At 43.0% G+C, this 19,820-nt stretch overlaps 1 protein-coding gene across 4 annotated transcripts in view; it reads left to right on the top strand.

The window, feature by feature from the left end:
* GRAMD2B (GRAM domain containing 2B) overlaps positions 1–19,820 on the top strand; it is a 100,636-nt gene that overhangs the window by 39,299 nt on the left and 41,517 nt on the right. Inside the window, exon 1 of one of the 4 annotated variants that reach the window (XM_036307944.1) lies at positions 919–1,127. The exons of 1 other annotated variant lie outside the window; for it this stretch is intronic. In XM_036307944.1, coding sequence (XP_036163837.1) covers positions 1,045–1,127 — 83 coding nt within the window. In that variant the 5' untranslated portion in view covers positions 919–1,044. Of the gene's footprint in view, positions 1–918; positions 1,128–19,820 lie in introns of those variants that run through there. 2 more of the 4 variants (XM_036307949.1, XM_036307945.1) reach the window with 2 other exon arrangements.

Consider the following 19,820-nt stretch of genomic DNA (forward strand, 5'->3'; position numbering starts at 1 on the left):
TAATTTTAAAAGAAAAACAAAGGACTGCAGCCCCAGAGCAAAGAGTTAATAATATTTTCCCCCAGACATGTCATACTCTACTATTGCCACTTATAATTGTTTTAAAGTAAAGTTGGGCTTCCAACAAGTTATTCTTATCCTCAACTACTCTGTAACAGATTTGAAAACCAACAACACATAAGTTATTTGCTATAAAAGGGAATGTTTAGAAGAATGCCTGGAACGTTGCAGCTCTCAAAAATTTCTTCAATGAATAAATGGATGCTTCAGACAAAACCAGCAAGTCAAAACCTCACCAAGAGGCAGGAAGGAGAGGCATTCATTGTATTGGTTGGGTGCATAAAAAATAAGTTGTTAGGAGCTTTTGATGAAAGCTTCTCCCCCACAGAACTAGGAATAGTCAACCAGACAACCACTGAAGGCAACCACCTCTCATTACCTCTGCTGTTGAACTAATTAAGGCCCTGGGAAGCGCTCCTCAACGAGGCAATATCCTATGTGAATAATTTAGGGCAGGACATAGCCAGCCCACACAGCGCATCTGTGTGAGAGCCTCACGCAGTCGTATCCATTTCCTCTGTCTACAGCTGGCTGGTCACTTTTCAACCCCCTAGTGACAGTGCGGGTTTTAAAAAGCCCCTCTCATCAAGCACTGAAATACAGTGGATGCTGCCTTTCTAGGCAAATATCTCACCTGCTTGGCCAATTAGCTTCCTCCCCAAGAAAGACTAGTTCAACAGGTTTCCTTTTTCTCTCCCTCCGCCCCTGGGGTGGGGAAGGAGGCTGTCCTTCGCCTCGGCCCTCCCCTTCCCTCCCTCGCGGCTCTTCCCCGCTCGCTCGGCCCAATCGCGGCCGCTCGGACGTGTCCAGGTTGGCGGCCGGCAGCCCGGGCCCGGCCTGGATGCGCGCGGGGCGGCGGGCGCGGGGGAGGCGGGGGGCGGCGCGCTGGGCCTGCGCCCCCGAGGGCGGCAGCCGCGGGAGGAGGACCCGGAGGCGGGACGGAGGCGCGCGGAGGGCTGAAGGTGCCCTCCGGCCGCGGCCCCGATGACCGAACTACAGCAAGATGTGGACGACGCCAAGCCTGCCAAAGTGATCGGGAAGAGGGAGAGCAAAGTGGGCTCAGCCCAGTGAGTATTCTCAGCCGGCCCGGCCCCGGCCCTGGCGGGGGGACGCGCGCTGCCCCAGCCTCCGTGCCAGGGGCGACTTTGGGGTGGAAAGAGTTTGGGGAACTTTTACGCGGGCGGTCCTGAGGCTTGAACGCTCTCTGCGGCGCCCGGTCTCTCTTTTTTCTCCGGTTCTGTCGTAGAGAAGAGGCACGGCCGCATTTCGGGAAGGTACTGTAGCTTGCAGTCCGGTGGGGATGTGAATTCTTGGACCCGAAAGTCAGATTGGTGTTTTGTGATTCCCCAGGGAGGGCTGGGGAACCCATTCCGATCTCTGAGCCCTGTCGAGAAAGAGTGCTGACGTTTGCTTCACTTGTCCTACTTCTTCATGGCGCGGGGGAAGATGCCGCTGCCTTGTGGATGTTACTGGTCGTTAATGTCACAGGGATGTGTACTCGTCATTGGATTTAGGCTTTGAGGGTGTCTTTCCCCCAGTCCTTCACTCTTTTCCCCTCAAGGGGGTGGAAAATATGAAATAAGCTTAATCTTTCCCCCTCCAAGGCTGCCTGCCTTGGGTTGGGTACTTAACACAAACTTATTATACACTATTTTTGAGAGAGAGGGTGTAGGAGCTGCATCGAGGAGTACACCGAATACCTAATAAAACACCTCAAATACTGGGTTGTGACTCCTCCTAAAAGATTAATGTGCATAATAGGATTTGCACATTGTTTGACTTACACGCTCTTCTGGTTTAAGAAACTGAAAACTCAGATATTTTGGTCACAGGGATTAGCTTTCTGTAATGAAACTTGTCTTTGCCTGCACGGCTTTGTTTTTCTTTTTTCTTTTTTTCTTTTTTTATCCCAGAAGCATGATTGTTATTCCCAGACATTCTTCTAAGAAGGAAAAGAATCTTTCGGCATTTGCTACCACCATAGCATTAAATGATGTTAAGATAAATATCTGAATGTGATACATAGTAAGATATATCTAAATAGCCCAATTTTTTAATGGCACCAAGCTGTTGGAGGTATCAAAAATGCCTTATTGATACTAGCATAAAAAGATGATAAATAATTTTTTTCAAATTCTCACCCAAGGATAGATTTATTGATTTGGAAGTGAGAGAAACATCAATGCGCGAGAAGCAATCAGTTGCCTCCTGTACACTCCCTGGCCAGGGAATCAAACCCGCAACCGGGAGTTGAACCCAAAACCTTTTGATGCCTGGGAGGATGCTCCAACCACCTGAGCCACTCGGCCTGAGCAAAGATGATAAATTATTTTAATGAAGATTCAATCTCCGTCATTTACTATGTCAGCATTTACTAATTTTTAAAATTCACAGCCTGGTTCCACATAAAGACTTGTGTTTATAAAAGCATATTTCATTGGTGTGTCTGTTGACGTTTGGGCTAAAGTTTTGGAAGAATAGCTTTATTAGCTGCTTTCATTTATTGTTTTAAAGACTTTGGTCATATATTTGTCCAGTGTCGCTTTCTTTGACTGTTCCCTCCTTTGCCTTCCCAACATTGTCAACTTAAGCTGATGATCTTTACTCTTTATGTACAAATCAATGATGGAGAAAACTTGCTATTGATATAACCTTCACAAAATGCTTTTGTTTTCTCACCCCAAAATAAAAACCTAACTCTGCTAACAATTCAAGTTTGCCCGGCTGGTGTGGCTCCATGGTTGAGCATCAACCCATGAACCAGGTGATCACAGTTCAATTCCCAGTGCAGGCACATGCATGGGTTGCGGGCTCCTTCCCCGGTGGGGGAGCGTGCAGGAGGCAGCCAATTGATGATTCTCACCATTGATGTTTCTACCTCTCTCTCCCTCTTCCTTCCTCTCTCTGAAATCAATAAAAAACCTATTTTTAAAAAGTCAAGTTCAACAACAACAAAAAAATGAACTCTCAAATGTTATCAGTTTCCTTTGCACTTAATCATTCTTTTATATACATTACTTCTCTGAAGAGGTATTGTGGATAGTCGTAGCACCATTTCATAGACGTTTATAGGTGACAGGAGTGCTAAGTGGCACAAGCAAGACTGGAACCCAGGACTTTAAACTTTGTAGTTACACAAAGTAGAATGACTCAAGTCTATGCAACAGCTACTGAGTTTCCAAATCTTCATACTCCTCATCATCTAGAGATCTAGTTAAGGAGATTGTTTTGAATGTTTGAAAAAACATACCACAGCATTTGGACTAATTCTCTTAAGTCAAAATGCTTTAGATGTTGGGAATATACTTTTGTTGATAAGCATTGAAGCTCAAGGTCCCAACATAGTGCTTCCTTTGGAACAGTCAGTTTCAAATTCATTTCAGTTCAACAAATAAAGGGATACCTACTATGTGTTCAATAATGGTGGGGAATACAGGAATGTCTGTGCCATATCTGCCCTCCTGGGACTTCCAGAGCAGCTCTGAGAGGAGGCACATGGGTATAGTACCGCACTCCTAGGGACTTCGGTGGTCCTTGTCACATAAAACACACAAACGAGATGCTGTTAAAAAGTTTGGCCTATTACAATCTCCACAGTTAGGATGTTTATCCCTTAGGCAGTCCTTGTTAAATTTATTTTTGTTTATTAGGTTTTTTGTTCGTTTTCCCCTACAAAGTGGTCATTTCCAGGCCCTACTGAAGATTGTAGATATGCTCTTCGTCTGAGCTCTTAGACTCTTGCTTTGGTAACAGAAGACTAAGTTTAAGAGGGAGGTAGATACATTATCACAGTGATATACTGGTATGATAATTCCCCACGTGAAATCATGTTGTGAACCCAAATTGTTACCCTTAGAAACGCAGTCTAACTTCCGTTTTGAACTTCATAACTTAGATTAATAGTCACTCAGCTCAATGTTGTTGAAGTTCAGGTGTCCCAAAGGACATTTTCTATCGAGGGTGTTCGAATGGCTTACTTCTCCCCGCTCCCCTGCATCTCTAACAACACCCACTAGGACTCCTCACCTAGAGCCTAGCCTCCTGGGTAGTGACGGCTGTCATTTATTGAGAACGCTTGCTGTGTGATTGGCAGTGTGATCGACACTTTCCATTCATTTTCCTGCAGAAGGAAGTAGACACCATTATCTCCATTTTACAAATAAGAACATTGAAGTTGCTAACTCACAGACTAGTTTACTGTATATTAGTCAGCTTTCCTCTAAATAGGTTGCAAACTCCAACCATATTTTTCCTTCTTGAATTTTTCAGAGGACCTATCAAATAATTACTTTCAATTACCATCTGTTGGTGAGCTGGGAGCGCTGAAGCCCCATTCCCGCTAATTAAGGTATAGAATATGCGTGTAGCTGGCATTCAGCTGAACTCTCTCAGGGAAGTGCCACTCTTTTAGAATGTCCTCACCACATTTTCTACAGCAGCAGTTAGAATCTTTAGGTACATTTACTTGCCTGAGAGCGCTGTGGCTTAGTGATTTATTTTTGTGCTAGAAGTGAGGCTGCAGATTTACTTATCACCAGAGTGCATTTTGATGCCCCTTTTCTTACCAAGAATTGGTCATTTAACAACTTATTTCCTTTTGAGATCCTGGTTTCTCCCCACTTTCATTACCTTTTTCATTCTGAATTTTATGTTCCCAGTACATAGACAGTTCTAACACAGCCTCACTTTTTTGACACACATTTTATGAGATGCACTTTCACTTCTTAGAGTCTCTGTGGATCTGATTTAGTAATAGCCAAGTTACTTTTAATCAGTTTCCAAAAATATCTAAAACTAATGCTGATATATTTCTGGGCAAAATTATTTTAATTCAAATAATGAATTACATTACACATAGCATGTATTTGTAATGCAAATTGAATTTTTAACATTTAAATTTTAATAACTTGGAACATAAGAATTTTGGAAATGTGTTTAACCCCAATTGTTATACATATGGAGAAAGAGAAGGTAGATGTGGGCAACCTAAACATTTACCTTGAAATGAATTTTTTTAGTATTATCAAGACGTAATAACAATTTTAGGGGCATCCTTTAACGTTAAATCGTGAATTCAAGTAAAAATAAATTATGTGCAGTGACAGCATTTTTTATCCAACATATCCTGTCTTTGTACATGGCATATTGGGATACTTGACAAACAGAGTAAGGGTTGAAGTTGGGATCTTGAATTGGAAACAAGAGGAGCAAAAACAAATAATTATTGAATATAGCTTGATTTTTTAGTGCTTACATAATTGCAAACTTTGGAAATGCCCATTTAGCAAGAGGATCTCTATAATATATATTATGTATGTATTATTTACCTTTCTGTTTATGTGTATTTGTAACATAATTTTAAAATTTTTAGTTGTCAGGTCACTAACTCTTACAGATTACTCATACACTTTTAAATATGAAATTTGGGATAGCAAGAAAAAATTATAATATATTTAAAGTATAAAAATTATATTAAACTAAAACAATCAATGGAGGAGTTTGAAACGATGGAGAAAAATAAAGTATCTGGTATGTTCTGGCTTAAATGTTTTGTTTTGTTTTTTTTAAAATATGTATTTATTGATTTCAGAGAGGAAGGGAGAGGGAGAGAGAGAGAGAAACATCAATGATGAAAATCATTACTCAGTTGCCTCCTGCACGCCCCCTACTGAGTATCAATCCCGCAACCAGGCATGTGCCCTTGACCGGAATCGAACCTGGGACCCCTCAGTCCTCAGGCCAACACTCTATCCACTGAGCCAAACCGGCCAGGGCTGGCTTACATGTTTTGAAAAGAAATTCAATGAACCAAGTCCGGTCTAGAGATTAATGTCAGAGGAAATTACGTATTAAGGTAGTACGTAAAGTTAAGAATGTAGGTTCTAGGAAAGTAGGATTTCCTGTCTCCTAGAAGTGTGATCCTGGCAAGTTACTGAGTCCCTCTAACTCTCAGGTACATCATCTGGGAAGGATAATGCTGATGTCAGCTATTTCATATAGGCTTGCTTTGAAGATTAAATGGGAAACGTAAGAAGTGCACTTTGCCTAGTGCCTGACACATCAACTCACCATAAACCGCAGCTATGTTGGCCCTCACTGTGGAGGATCTGCGACATGCTGTGGGTAGAGGTGGGAGCCTGGCATAAAAGGTAATTAAACTTGTCCGGCCACCGAAACCGGTTTGGCTCAGTGGATAGAGCGTCGGCCTGCGGACTGAGGGGTCCCAGGTTCAATTCCGGTCAAGGGCATGTACCTGGGTTGCGGGCACATCCCCAGTGGGAGATGTGCAGGAGGCAGCTGATCGATGTTTCTCTCCCATCGATGTTTCTAACTCTCTATCTCTCTCCCTTCCTCTCTGTAAAAAATCAATAAAATATATTAAAAAAAAAAAAAAAAACTTGTCCGGCCAGTGTATCTCAGTGGTTGACCGTTGACCTATGAATCAGGAGGTCATGGTTCCATCCCAGTCAGGGCACATGCCCAGGTTGCAGGCTCAGTCCCCAGTAGAGGGCATGCAGGAGGCAGTTGATCAGTGATTCTCATCATTGATGTTTCTATCTCTCCTTCTCCCTTCCTCTCTGAAGTCAATATATATGTGTATGTGTATGTGTGTGTGTGTGTGTGTGTGTGTGTGTGTGTGTGTGTATCAATAGGTAGGTATAGATATAAATAGATATATTTTTAAGGTAATTAAAATAAATAGTCAACATTCAAAAGGCCTAAACTACAGTAGCACCAGTGTTCCATTAAGTGCGCCTTCGTTCCATCAGTTCAGCCTGAGGGACTTGTGATGGCATCTGACTATTGCCATGAACCCAACATGACATCTTGGTGTTTAGTTTACGCTAAAAGGATCTCATGCCAAAGCTATTTAACTAACCTGCTGGCTTGTTTATATCTTTCTTACTAATTTCATATTATTACATCTGTGATCCACTGATTTCATATCCTGCTTCCTGGCACTGAGCTTTTATCTCATGGCTCCTCATTTTCAAATGGATGAGGTTTTTTCCATTTGCTAAAGCCCAATGGAACCTTTTTTTGAAAAAAAAAACATCTTTCTAATTCTTTAGATGCTCAGTTTTAGGCACTAAACACATTTTCAAATGGCATAAAGCAAAGGTGATGGAGAGAGACTCCTCCCCAGTCACCTTAATAACTACTCTTTCTCCCTAAAGGAAGTATTTTTATCCAAACTTCAATTTTTTTTCTTTTTTAAAAAAGAAATATATTTTATTGATTTTTCACAGAGAGGAAGGGAGAGGGATACAGAGTTAGAAACATCAATGAGAGAGAAACATCGATTCAGCTGCCTCTTGCATGTCCCCTACTGGGGGTGTGCCTGCAACCCAGGTAAATGCCCTTGACCGGAATCGAACCTGGGACCCTTCAGTCCGCAGGCCGATGCTCTATCCGCTGAGCCAAACCAGTTAGAGCCCAAACTTCAATTTATTACCCTTAGAAGCGAAGCAGAACCAATGTAAACTGCATTCCTAAGATGAGCTAGTTTATGCTCGCCCTCTCATTGGTCATTCCACATGTGTCACAAGTTCCTGCACTCATAATGGGATGTGATGTCTCAAGATGCAGATTACACTATTGAGACATATTTTACATATTACAACATTTTTGTTGATTTGTTATTATTTTTTTCCTTAATACATCCACCTTCCATTGCACATATACTAGTAAGTGTGTTGGACTTGGCGAATGAGCTTGTCATGAGGATTGAATAGGATCAGACAGTACCTGACCGCATACCATAGGAGAGCTCAATAAATGGTGGACATTGTTCTCATAAATCACTTTTTCCCCAAACTTCTTTGCAGAATAGTTGCCTATCAATAAAACAACCCACACAGTTTTAACATGGAGAGAGAAACAAATCCATCAGAACACAGCTTTGTTAGGGTGACCTCTGCAAACTCATAGTGTTGATGGAGGGATTGATTTCTGACTGAGCCACTCTCCAATTATCAGTTCATCTGCTTATCTCATCTGCCTCACTCTTCTAACCAGATGATCCTAGCAGGCCCCTAATCAATATATAGTAATACCTGGGCACCTATGAATAACTAGATAGAGGTCACAGTAATGAAGACCTGTTTAAAAAGAGACCAAAGTGGAGAAATGGAAATGTGAAGGGAAAGACTGTAAGTAAGGAGATAGGGAGAGAGAAGAAATGAGTTGGAAAAGAGGGGAGAAATGTTGAGTTATGTTGAAAAGAGAAATTTTAAAAATGCGTATTTACCATTAACCTGTATGATCTGCTTCTGTCCTGGCAGATGCTCCTCCTCTGCCCTCTCTTTGCTGTTCTGTGTCCTGTCATTGAAGTTTCAGGCACTGAGATGGGTGGCTGACCTGCCTCTTCTTCCCCAGTGGAGATAGTGACCTGCGTACAAATGTTGGTGTTTTCTTAAGGTCCATCTGTATCAGATGTCTGGTTATTTCCGTATTTGTTATCTTCTAGGTTTTTCAGTTTATGCCTTCCATGTGCAGTGACTTAAAAACTGCAAAGAATTATGCTAATTTTTATGTCTCTACTATTAAGGGTTATTGTCTGAAAACAGTTGTCTTGTGATCCTACAAATCATTTTGAAACCCCCAGTGTATATTGCTATAAAAAAGTATATTGTAAACTGAGTGATAAACTAGTTCATCGTGACAACTTTTTTATCACTGTACTGTTTCTATTAATTCATTTGGAATTTGATTCTAACAACGTATTATGCTAGATGCTTTATATATCACGTGGTGCTCCAAGAGCCTATGTGAACTGTCAAGAATATATTTCTTTTCCTCCCTCTCTCCCTTTCTCTTTTAATAATATCTACACTAATAAAAGGGTAATATGCTAATTAGACCGGGAGACCTTCCGGACAAAGCCATGTTGGTGGGGCCAAGGCAGAGGCGGTTAGGGGCGATCAGGCCAGGAGGGGAGGGCAGTTGGGGTGATCAGGCCAGCGGAGGAGGGCAATTGGGGGCAAGCAGGCCATCAGGAGGAGCAGTAGGGAGCAAGCGGGCTGGCAGAGGAGTGGTTAGGGGGTGATCAGGCTGGCAGGCAGAAGCGGTTACAGCCGTGGGCAAACTACGGCCCGCGGGCCGGATCCGGCTCATTTGAAATGAATAAAACTAAAAAAAAAAAAGACCGTACCCTTTTATGTAATGATGTTTACTTTGAATTTATATTAGTTCACACAAGCACTCCATCCATGCTTTTGTTCCGGCCCTTTGGTCCAGTTTAAGAACCCATTGTGGGTTTGCCCATCCCTGGGTTAGGAGCAATCAGGCAGGCAGGCAGACAGGCAGGCAGGTGAGCAGTTGGGAGCCAGCAGTCCCGGATTGTGAGAGGGATGTCTGACTGCCGGTTTAGGGCCAATCCCACAGGGGGTCCCAGATTGGAGAGGGTGCAGGCCTGACAATTAAGGGAACTTAATTATTTCAGTTGCAGCTTTCCATGGTGATGTGCACAGCAGTCATTCATAAATTCCAGTTTTTAAAAACACAAGTACAGCCCTAGCCTGTTTGGCTCAGTGGTTGGAGCATCGGCCCTCAGACTAAAGGGTCCCAGGTTCAATTCCAGTTAAGGGTACATACCTCAGTTGCAGGCTTGATCCCCGGGCCTAGTTCGGGTGCATGTGGGAGCCAACCAATCAATGTGTCTCTCTCACATTGATGTCTCGCCCCGGCCCTTCCACTCTCTCTAAAAATCAATGGAAAAGAATATGTCCTCGGATGAGGATTAACAACAACAAAAATAAACCACAAGTGCAGAGTGCTTTGCACAAGTACAGAGTGTTTCGATGAAGTAATGTGACTGATTTGTTTCAAAAACATGTGAGTGTTGTCTCTTAACTAGTCACTGAAGGAACCCAAGAGCCTTTCCAAAAATGCTGCAGTTGTACAAAATCTTTTTGAAACTCTTCTTGCAGAGTTACTTTCAAAGCCTGGAGCCCGTCCTCTGAGCAGTCATAGCTGGGCAAACCCCCTTCCTTTGAGATTAAATTCAATTTTGGAAACAGCCTGAAGCCTAATTTGGTGGAATAAGGTATATAAGAATAGTTTAAATACCTTTAACTTCATTATGGAAAGAGTAAAATGTAAAAGTTGTTATTCTGCCCTAAAATTATTTTTTTTTAAAAATATATTTTATTGAGTTTTTACAGAGAGGAAAGGAGAGAGATAGAGAGCTAGAAACATCGATGAGAGGGAAACATCGATCAGCTGCCTCCTGCACACTCCCCACTGGGGATGTGCCCGCAACCAAGGTACATGCCCTTGACCGGAATCGAACCCGGGACCCTTCAGTCCGCAGGCCGACGCTCCATCCACTGAGCCAAACCGGCTTTGGCCCTAAAATTATTTTTTAATGTTTATACTATACCCAGGTATGGTTGAGCATATTATAAGCATTAAAAAGAATTATTTGAGGATGCAAATGTCACACATGATGTCTTTTTCTTGAGGAGTGTACCCTATGTATATGGAAAGCACAATTTTTTGGGAAAAAAATTATACATGAATTTAGACCGAAGGTTCAGCTATCACTGTCTACTTGTACTGTCTTCTTCATTACACGATGTGGGAATGTGTTTACAAATTACATTTTTTCAGGTCCTCCCCCCCCCCCCCCCGCCCACTCCATGTCATGGTTTTGTCATTGTATGCAAGACCCTACTCCTGACTTTCCCACATGGTAGCTATCAATTACCAGCATGAAGTTTTTGGTTTTTGTCTGAGACTCACCTGCTAGTTAATATTGGTGAACTGACTGGTCTACTTACTGGTAAGTCCTGAGCATACCAGCTTGTTCTAGCATATCTTGCTGTTCCCTATTCTTGACTTTGGGTCAGAATGGATTTATTAGCATAGCATTTTTATCTGAGATCTTATTTTAGTACTGTATTTCTCCATAAATTTTATGTGATATGTCTACACTCTTCTCTAACCCACCGTAATTCAACAAGCATTTCCCTACCGCTTACTCTATGTGGGAAGACAAGGCTTAAGAGATGGGTGTGATGCCCTTTATGAGCTGCCAGTGTGGGGAGAGGAGAGCAGGACACACACACACACACACACACACACACACACAACTAATGCCGTGTGGTAAGAATTCCACAGTTGCCAAAGCCGGTTTGGCTCAGCGGATAGAGCGTCGGCCTGCGGACTGAAAGGTCCCGGGTTCGATTCCGGTCAAGGGCATGTACCTGGGTTGCAGGCACTTCCCCAGTGGGGGATGTGCAGGAGGCAGCTGATCGATGTTTCTCTCTCATCAATGTTTCTAACTCTCTATCTCTCTCCCTTCCTCTCTGTAAAAAATCAATAAAATATATCTTAAAAAAAAAAAAAAAGAATTCCACAGTAGTTATCAGCTGCTAATGGGAACAGAGATGTAGCAATTCTTTTTCTTAAGGTGAGCTGAGATAAGAAGTGATGCTTGAAGTGATATTGATGAGGAAGAAAGTACTTGGCCCCTGCTGGATGGAGAAAATCATTTCGGGGAGGAAAGAACAAGGATAGGATGCTTGAAAGTTCAAATTCGTATTTTTTGATAACTACTGAGGGGTCTCCTGTGGCTAGTGTGGTTGGGGCAGGAGGACTAGCAGCAAGAGCAGAGTGGGAAGGATCTGGAGCCCCCATTCAGAATTCTCCTCCTTGCTTTGTTCTCTTTGCTTCACTTCCGGCTTTGGCTCTACTACTGATTCTTTGAAACTTCAGGGAAATCATTCTGTCTGGTCTTCAGTTTCCTCCCCTGTAAAGAGAGAGGGCTGAATGACCTGATTTGTTAGATCCCTTCCAACATGAAGAGTGCAAGTCTTTGAAGAAACTGCCCTACTTCTCTGCACTCCTCTGTAGCCTTTGTATAAAGAATTCTATCAGACTGAACAAACTGAGGGAAGCGTTTTGAATATGAATAGAATCCTTGCTTTCTTACTTGCTTTGGCCTCTTTTATTTTTTTTTTCTTTTATTTCTTTCCCTGGGTAAACCTATACCTGTTTGAGGTAGGAACTTCGGCTGGAACATACCTCACCTATCCTCTTACGCATTTATAGATACATATCAGCATTCTTGTCGCATTCAGACAACCCCACCTTGCCATTTGGCTGCAGGGGACAGTGCCAGTATGCCTTCTGGACCAGTCATAGTAGAAATGTCTAATCAAATAACTTAATGTAAAACCTGTCACACAAATGGGGATTGCAAGTTTCTCTGGTATAGTTGAGGTCTGAAAATAGTCATATATTGCACTTGAATACAGAATATGATTGAAGGTTACCAAACCTTTTTCCTTCTCAATGAAGTCAGGGATACTAGCTTACCACTTCAGCTTAATAATCATTATAGCATTTTTAAAGCACATTTTATATTCCTTAAAATACTTTTACTTATATCAGTAGTTGAATTTAACACATATTTTTTGAGGGCCTACTATTGTTAGGCACTGTACTATGCTATAAGGATATTAGGATGTATTAGACATGGACCCTGCCCTCAAGAACATAAGAGCATATTTCACTGTAATTTGAGCAATATCTTAATATTAAATGTGAGTTTCAGTCCATTGTGGTAAATAAGAATATGTACAGGCATTTTAAAGAGAATAGTGGAGGAGAAACTAGCCCATTGTGGGACTGAGTAAAGACTTCTTAAAGGAAATGATAATACCTAAGTCTTAAAGGAGGAATAGAGTTAGCATCCACCTCCCCTCACTGAGAGATATATAGAGAGAGATAGAGAGAGAGAGAGAGAGAGAGAGAGAGAGGAGAGAGAGAGAGAATATGAGAGAATATTCTATCCAGAAATAATAGCCAGAAGGAAGTTTATGTGAAACAGTCTGGTGACTATGGAGAACTAACATTACTAGAACATAAAATGTGTAATACTGACTGACAGTGAATGAGGCAGGAGCAGTAGATTGGAGGAAGGTCACAGAGGATGACCTTTTACGCCTTGAGAAGGAGCTTGGACTTACCTATAAGACAAGGATCCACTGAAGGGTTTACCTAGGAATATGATAGGTTTGAGTTTTTTTTAGAAATGACTCCAGTAACAAGGTTCAAGATTATTTTAGAACAAAATGGGAAGCAGAGATTAGCTGGCTATGAGACAACGCAGGTGAGATTGTTTTAGTAGGAAAGCTGGGGAGAGAATAGGTTTGAGAAATGTCAACACAATAAAACTGGAGAACCAGGTGATGAATTGGATTGATAGAGGGAGGAAGCTAAGTGGCTGTTTTTCTCTGCAGGAAGGCTGTGTGGATTGTGATGCCATTGGTTAAGCCATAGAACATAGGAGGAAAGGAGATTTTGGTATTAAAATGATGAGCCCCTTTTATAAAAGTCAAAATTGACATGGAAGTCTGTGCTATAAGAAGAAATATATTTGGTCTTTACCCCCAGTTTCTGGCAGGGAGCTCTTAAAATTGGAATTTCATGAGTGATTGGACTGTCTTTTGTTTTTCATAAATAACCTCTTTTAATTACACCTGAGTGTATGCTAAGGAAGTGATTTAGGGGTAAGCCCCTAAATAGCCTCAAGATGGGGCTGGTCACCTGAAAGGCCAAGTGTTTACAGGTTGGGAGCTTTCAGCCCCACCCCTACCTTCCTGGGATGGGAGGTGGCCTGGAGATTAAATGCTATAAAAATGCTTGAACAAGATTTGATGAGCTTCCAAATAGGTGAACAAATGAAAGTGCCCGGAGGATAATGCATCCAAAGAAGGCATGAATGCTCCACAAACCCACATACCTTTCCCTATAGCAGTCTCTCCCATCTGACTGCTCTTGAGTTGTAGTCTTTATGATAAACTGGAAAACGTAAATTAAGCATTTCCATAAAATCTGTGAGTCATTCTAGAAAATTATCGAACCTGATGAGTGTGGGGAAGGTCATGGGAGCCCCTGATTTATAGTCTGTTGGCCTGGGACTTGCAGCTGGTGTCTGAAGTGGAGGCAGTCTTGTGGGACTGAGCCCTGAACCTGTGGGGTCTGTGCTAACTCCAGGTAGTGAATTGAATTGAATTGAATTGAATTGAATTGAATTGAATTGAACTGAACTGAACTGAACTGAACTGAACTGAATTGTTGGATACCCAGTTGGAGTCTGAAGAATTGGAGAATTGGTTGCTGATACCAGAAAAGGACTGAGCTGAAAGATAGATTTGGGAATTTTCAGCATATAGGTTAATCATATAGTTAAAATCATGAGAGTGGATGGAATTTTCCTATGGAAAGAAGAGTAGAGGACCAAAGAGAGAACTTAGGAATGATTTTATGTTGGGATGAAGGTCAAAAAGAGGCCACAAAGGTGGAGAATAAATAGCACAGCAGAAAACAAAACAAAATTAAAACACAAACAAGGGAAGGAGAATCTCAAGAGATACTCAACGGTGGCTGGTTCTACCAATAGCAGCATTAAAAGAACTGAAATGACCCTAAACATTTACCAATACAAAGATTATCAGTGAACTTTGTCAGAAAAATTTTAGTGGAGCAATGGAAATAGAGGCCAGGCTCTGCTGGACGGGGTTAATGGGAAATGAGAGAGCAGGTACAGCATGGGTAGACTGGCTGCAAGAGACTTGGCTGAGAAGTGAAGGAAAGAGAGGAAGGTAACGAGAGGAAATGAAGTCGAAGGAAGTTTTGGTTTTGGATGAGAGAGCCATGTTAGGCTATCTGTACACTAGGAGAAAAAGCCAGGTGAAAGGGAAAAGAGGAAGATAGAGCACAAAGATGGAATAACTGAACAAGCCCAGAGGTACCATAAAACGGGCTTGAACATCAAAAGAAAGAGACCTTGTCTTCTGAAACTAGAGAACTGTATAGATGCAGTAGATGCAGGCACAGGCACTTGTCGGTCAGGGGAAGATAGGTGTTTGCCCTTGTCTGAATACTTCAACTTTCAGTTTTTTTAGCGAAGTCATTACACGGCCCCTTTCATTCAGAGGGATGAGTTGTGTTTGGTTAGAAGCTTGAGAACCGTTGGGGAGGAAAAACTTTTCCTCTATCTTCCTAGGTTCATATGCCTTGTCTCGGCATTAAACTGGCATAAGACAGATTAACAGGAGAAAATCAAGGAGAGGAAAAGGTTCAGAGTGTTCTTGCACTGGCTGTTTCTCATGTAACTTTAATTCAAAATAATCAACATGCCCCATGGCATATTTGGGGGTGGTCTGCCCCAGTCCCCATCAACAGCATGCAGAGTGTTTGGAATACAAGTTGAGGGAGTAGGAAAGGATGATGTCCAAGCAATGCTGAGGCCTCAGCTGACAGCACAGACACTATCACAGTAAGGGCTAATTTGTCCCCCTCAACAGTGCTGAGAATCCAGGGATTAGAAGTTAAACAGGTTAATTTTGAGCTGATCTTGTTGTGTTTATGCTGAGTGCAGAAAGACTGGCATTATTGGAAACTGAAAGTGATCAAACATATATAATATCTGAGCTGCTTCAGGAAAACATACAGAAGGGATTGAAAGACTAGAACATGGAAACATCAAGGACTGTTGTTTGTCTTACCAGTCCTGGTTTGGTAAGAGTTATTTCAGTCTGGGTATTTGTGTCCTGAGCCAAGGGGCCCCTTAATTAGTTCAAAGAAAACAGAGCCTCTTCAGGCAAAACCTTGAGTGTGCAGAGCCCTCCCACATCCTCTTTCTCATGTCTTCTCTTCTGTCTCCAGAGACACCCTTTACCGGGCCACCTACTGCTGTCCCGGTGGCGATGTTGACAGTCGGTGACTTTCCTAAACAGTCCCTTTGCTGTCCTCCTCCCTAAAACCGGCTTTCTCTCAGCTGTGATGGAAAGATGCCACCAATGACTTCATGCATTTGTGTTGTTACACTCACATCAGTGAAAGATAGAGATGCCTTCCAACACCTTTACCCCCAATCCTGGCTTATCCTTTTCAAATATTATTTCAAAGAAATAGAGATGGAACATAGTGGGTGGGGCTAGGAGGCACGCAGGGGTTGTGATATGGGAATTCAGGTATATACTACAAAAGAGGGGCCCTCGCCATTATCTCCCACTATTGAGCAAACCATACTCTGCAGATAACTGCCTTAAAAATAACAGCTGGCCTTCCAGCTTAGAAAAGACCTTTCTTCAATGCCTATTCTAAGCTAACTGCTTGTTTGATATCTGAAGCCATTCAAGGAGAGGGTAGGAATTATTGTTACAGAAGAGTTGTTTCTCATGAACAAAATTCTGTAGGTTTTTGTTCCACGAATTGGCAAGAACCTCTTGCATAGATAAGGGGCAAATGTGTGTAATGGACAGATTCTGAGAATCTCATCTCTTGAGAGAACTGATCTTTGCAACTAGAACTCCATATTTTGTTTCAAACCCACATACCGCTTTCTTTTTTAGATAGGTGCAGAACTGTCACTTTTCTGTGCTCACAAGGTCTGACCTCAAGCTGCCAATTCTCAAAGGCAAATGAGCGTGTCTGTGGGAAAGCCCAGACAACCTCGAATACCACCAGCACAGCCTGAGACTTTGATGACACAGAGTATTGATGGGCCAGAGGAAATGGGCAGCTGAGCTGTCACCTGTGTCTGTTCAGGTTTCTGTCAAGATGGTCGCTTGGGTGTGAGCCGGGAAGAGGCATAGGCAGGATCCAGGTGTGGCTCAATCATCCCATCTAGACTCAAGGTAGCTCATCCAGTTGGATACATTCTGGTCACAATTACAACTAGCTTCATGTTGACCCATGTAATAGTGACTCTCTTTTCCTTCATCCCCAAGAAAACTTAATCTGGCCCAGGAATTGAGATTAGGGAATGTCATGTCTGTTTCTTCCTCTGCTCAGAGTAGTCAGAGCAGCTGGGCTCCCCAATAGAAGGAAGTGGAGATATCAAGGTAGGTACCTCCTGTTGTCAAGCTGGCCACAGTCAGGTAAACTACTGCGGGGAACATGACATCTCCCAAACCCCATACTGGGCACTCAAATATCCAACCATGTGCCTAGAGATGATTTAGTCCGCTGTAATCCTAAATACTAGAGAAGAGGGAAATCATTTTTCCTCCACCCTTTTGAGTTCTTAGCTGAGACTCCTATCATAAAAGACAGATTAACAGGAGAAAAACAAACAGAAGTTTATGAACCTGTGTTCCTCATGTAGACATGGGAGATACCCAGGGAAAAATGAGTAATTCCCAGGCATTAGGATTAAATACCATCTTCACAAGGAAATGGGAGGGAGGATGTAGGTCTCTCAGGGGGGAGTAAATGATGTTTTGGAAAGATGAAGGTCCCACAGAAGAGATGGGAGGTCTGATCGTTTGTGTTGAAGTTGGTCTGGGTGTGGTGTTGACTTCTAGTCTAGTGTCCTGTGATGACTCAATCCTCTCTGGTTGATGAAATTCCCAGGGAGGGATTTTGACAGTTGAGTTCCTTTTGGAGGATCTGACCTTGGGCAGAGAAGGGAAGTTCAGGGGAAACCTGCATTTTCCCTGCATTTTCTGTTCTTCACGTGACTATAGCTCAAAATAACCAATATACCAAAGTGGCCTCTTCTGGGGAGGCATGCCCTGCTACTCCTCAACAGTAATACGTATGCTAATCCCTTCCCTGCAGAGCAATAGATTTCACTTATTTTTTTCAATCACTTACAATTGTTAATCCTTTTGGGATTTGATATTGGTATTATGTTTATCTCTTTTTCTAAAATAAATAATCGTTATTACCTTTGAGAGCTACATACTGCAATAGTTAAAGATGCAGAGATAATGGGGGGATTTGCTTCCAAATAAATAGGAGGTGGGAGGAGTGGGCAGGGATCCAGATGAAACAAGATTGGCCGTGAGTAGATAATCATTCTTCTTTGTACAGCTCATAAAATTATCATAGTAAGTGGTTGGAAAGTTTTCTAATCACTTATGAAAAAAAGCGGGTACCTTTAATTTACTCAGTCAGCTATGATGTAAATTAAATGTTAATCCCAAAACAGTAGACCAGTCTGAGTTTCTCCGATGAAAACTAGGACTGATCTTCAAACATTGCCACTGTTCCTTTGGTCAGCGTCACCTAGTTGCATGGGTCATAAAGAAAATGCACACATCCCCTAAAGCTCCTTCACCCAACATTAATTAAAAAAAAAAAAAAAAGGGGGATGTGTTTTCTGAACTCAAGTTTAATGTGACAGAGAGCAGCTCTATACATAGCAGCTCCCTAGCACATGCTGTGGGAGGGAGGGCCTGGTGTGGAGGCGAGAAAGCCGGGTTCTTATTAAGACACTGAAATATGATAAGATCCCTTGTGAAGATGCCACTCCCAGAAACCAGCATTGGGCTGCGCTTAGGAAGACAGGTTGTGGAATAGCTTCTTCCCCTTGAGCCTTCCCTAGGTCCTTCCCAAGGTATAAAATGAAGAAAAGCAATCCTGCTCTCTTTCCGTTTCTTGGAATCTACACTATCTAAGCATTGCCCTTACACAGTCCAGCCAGCTAAGGCCCCGGGCCCCTCCCAGCATTAACCAGGAGCTCCTTTGGCCTTAGTAAGACAGACTGCTCTACCTTTCACCCAGTTTCATGGGAAGAAGCGATGATGCTTCCTCGGTGAAGATGTTTCTTCTTTACCCACACCTTCTGCGGATGGATTTGTCCGATCTTTGGAAGAATGGAAGGGTGGGCCACTGCCTTGCTAAAACTGCCCCTGACTAGTTTAGTCTGAATTTGCCAGAACACGGCCCTACCCCCAGTAGAAAACTTCTCTGGCCTTTCCCATGCCAGTCTTCCCAAGTCCAGGAATTTCAGGTGAAGTACATGCCTTCCTGTTGCTACTTATACTGTCTGGTGTCGCCAAAAAGGGCTCTGGGCTGGAAATCAGGACGCCTGGCCTCAGGGGCTGGTTTAAGGAACATGAATACCTAAGGGAAATGAGGGGAGCACTTTCCCCCCTAGAGATACAGAGATGTCTACGGCCATACCACCCTGAACGCGCCCGATCTCGTCTGATCTCGGAAGCTAAGCAGGGTCGGGCCTGGTTAGTACTTGGATGGGAGATACAGAGATGTTATTAAACCTAGACCCTGCCCTCCAGGCGCTTGTGGTCTAAGGGGCGGGGTGGGGATGGGGGGCGCGGGGAGAGAGACACAAGTAAACAGTAGCCCATTCATACTTAAACCAAACCCCACATTAAAGTGTACAGTTGCCAAGCCAAAGCAGTCAGACCTTAGGATAGTGAGGTGGAGCATTTAAAAAAGGGGGCGGGGGGCAGTCCTCAGGGCACAGAAAAGGCTGGGAGAGGCTTCCCGGGGGAGGCCCCAGCCAGAGCTAAACCTTGGAAGATGAGCAGTGCCTGCCAGGGCCAGGGGAGAGGGCGTGGGCAGCCGAGCCCAGGGTTGGCCCCCTGCCCTCACCTACAGACAACAGAGAACCAGAGGGCTTTATGGGGTGGGGTTGGAAGAGGATGTGAATATCACATCAGATTTGGGTTTTTCAAAGATCACAGGGCAAAGTGAGTTCCCGTATAGATGAGAGGAGGTAAGAAGGGAAGAGGAAATGTCAAACGAGGCGAGGTAGGAGGTGCTGTGGTCCAGGCAAGAGGACCCTACATTGAGGACCCTCACCAAGCCAACAGCACTGGGAAGGCACGGGAGGGGCATCAGTGGGAAATACTAAGGAGGTAAAATCCGCAGGTCTTGGTGTCTGACTGGATTTGGTGGGAGACGGTCTAAGTGTGAGAGTAATGGAGGTTCCTGTCACTCCGAGTGGTCCCTCAGTGTTCTCGTCCTGGTTTGCTTATTTGTGAAATAGG

The sequence above is a fragment of the Myotis myotis genome, unplaced genomic scaffold (assembly GCF_014108235.1).
Source record: "Myotis myotis isolate mMyoMyo1 unplaced genomic scaffold, mMyoMyo1.p scaffold_m19_p_5, whole genome shotgun sequence".
Taxonomy (NCBI): domain Eukaryota; kingdom Metazoa; phylum Chordata; class Mammalia; order Chiroptera; family Vespertilionidae; genus Myotis; species Myotis myotis.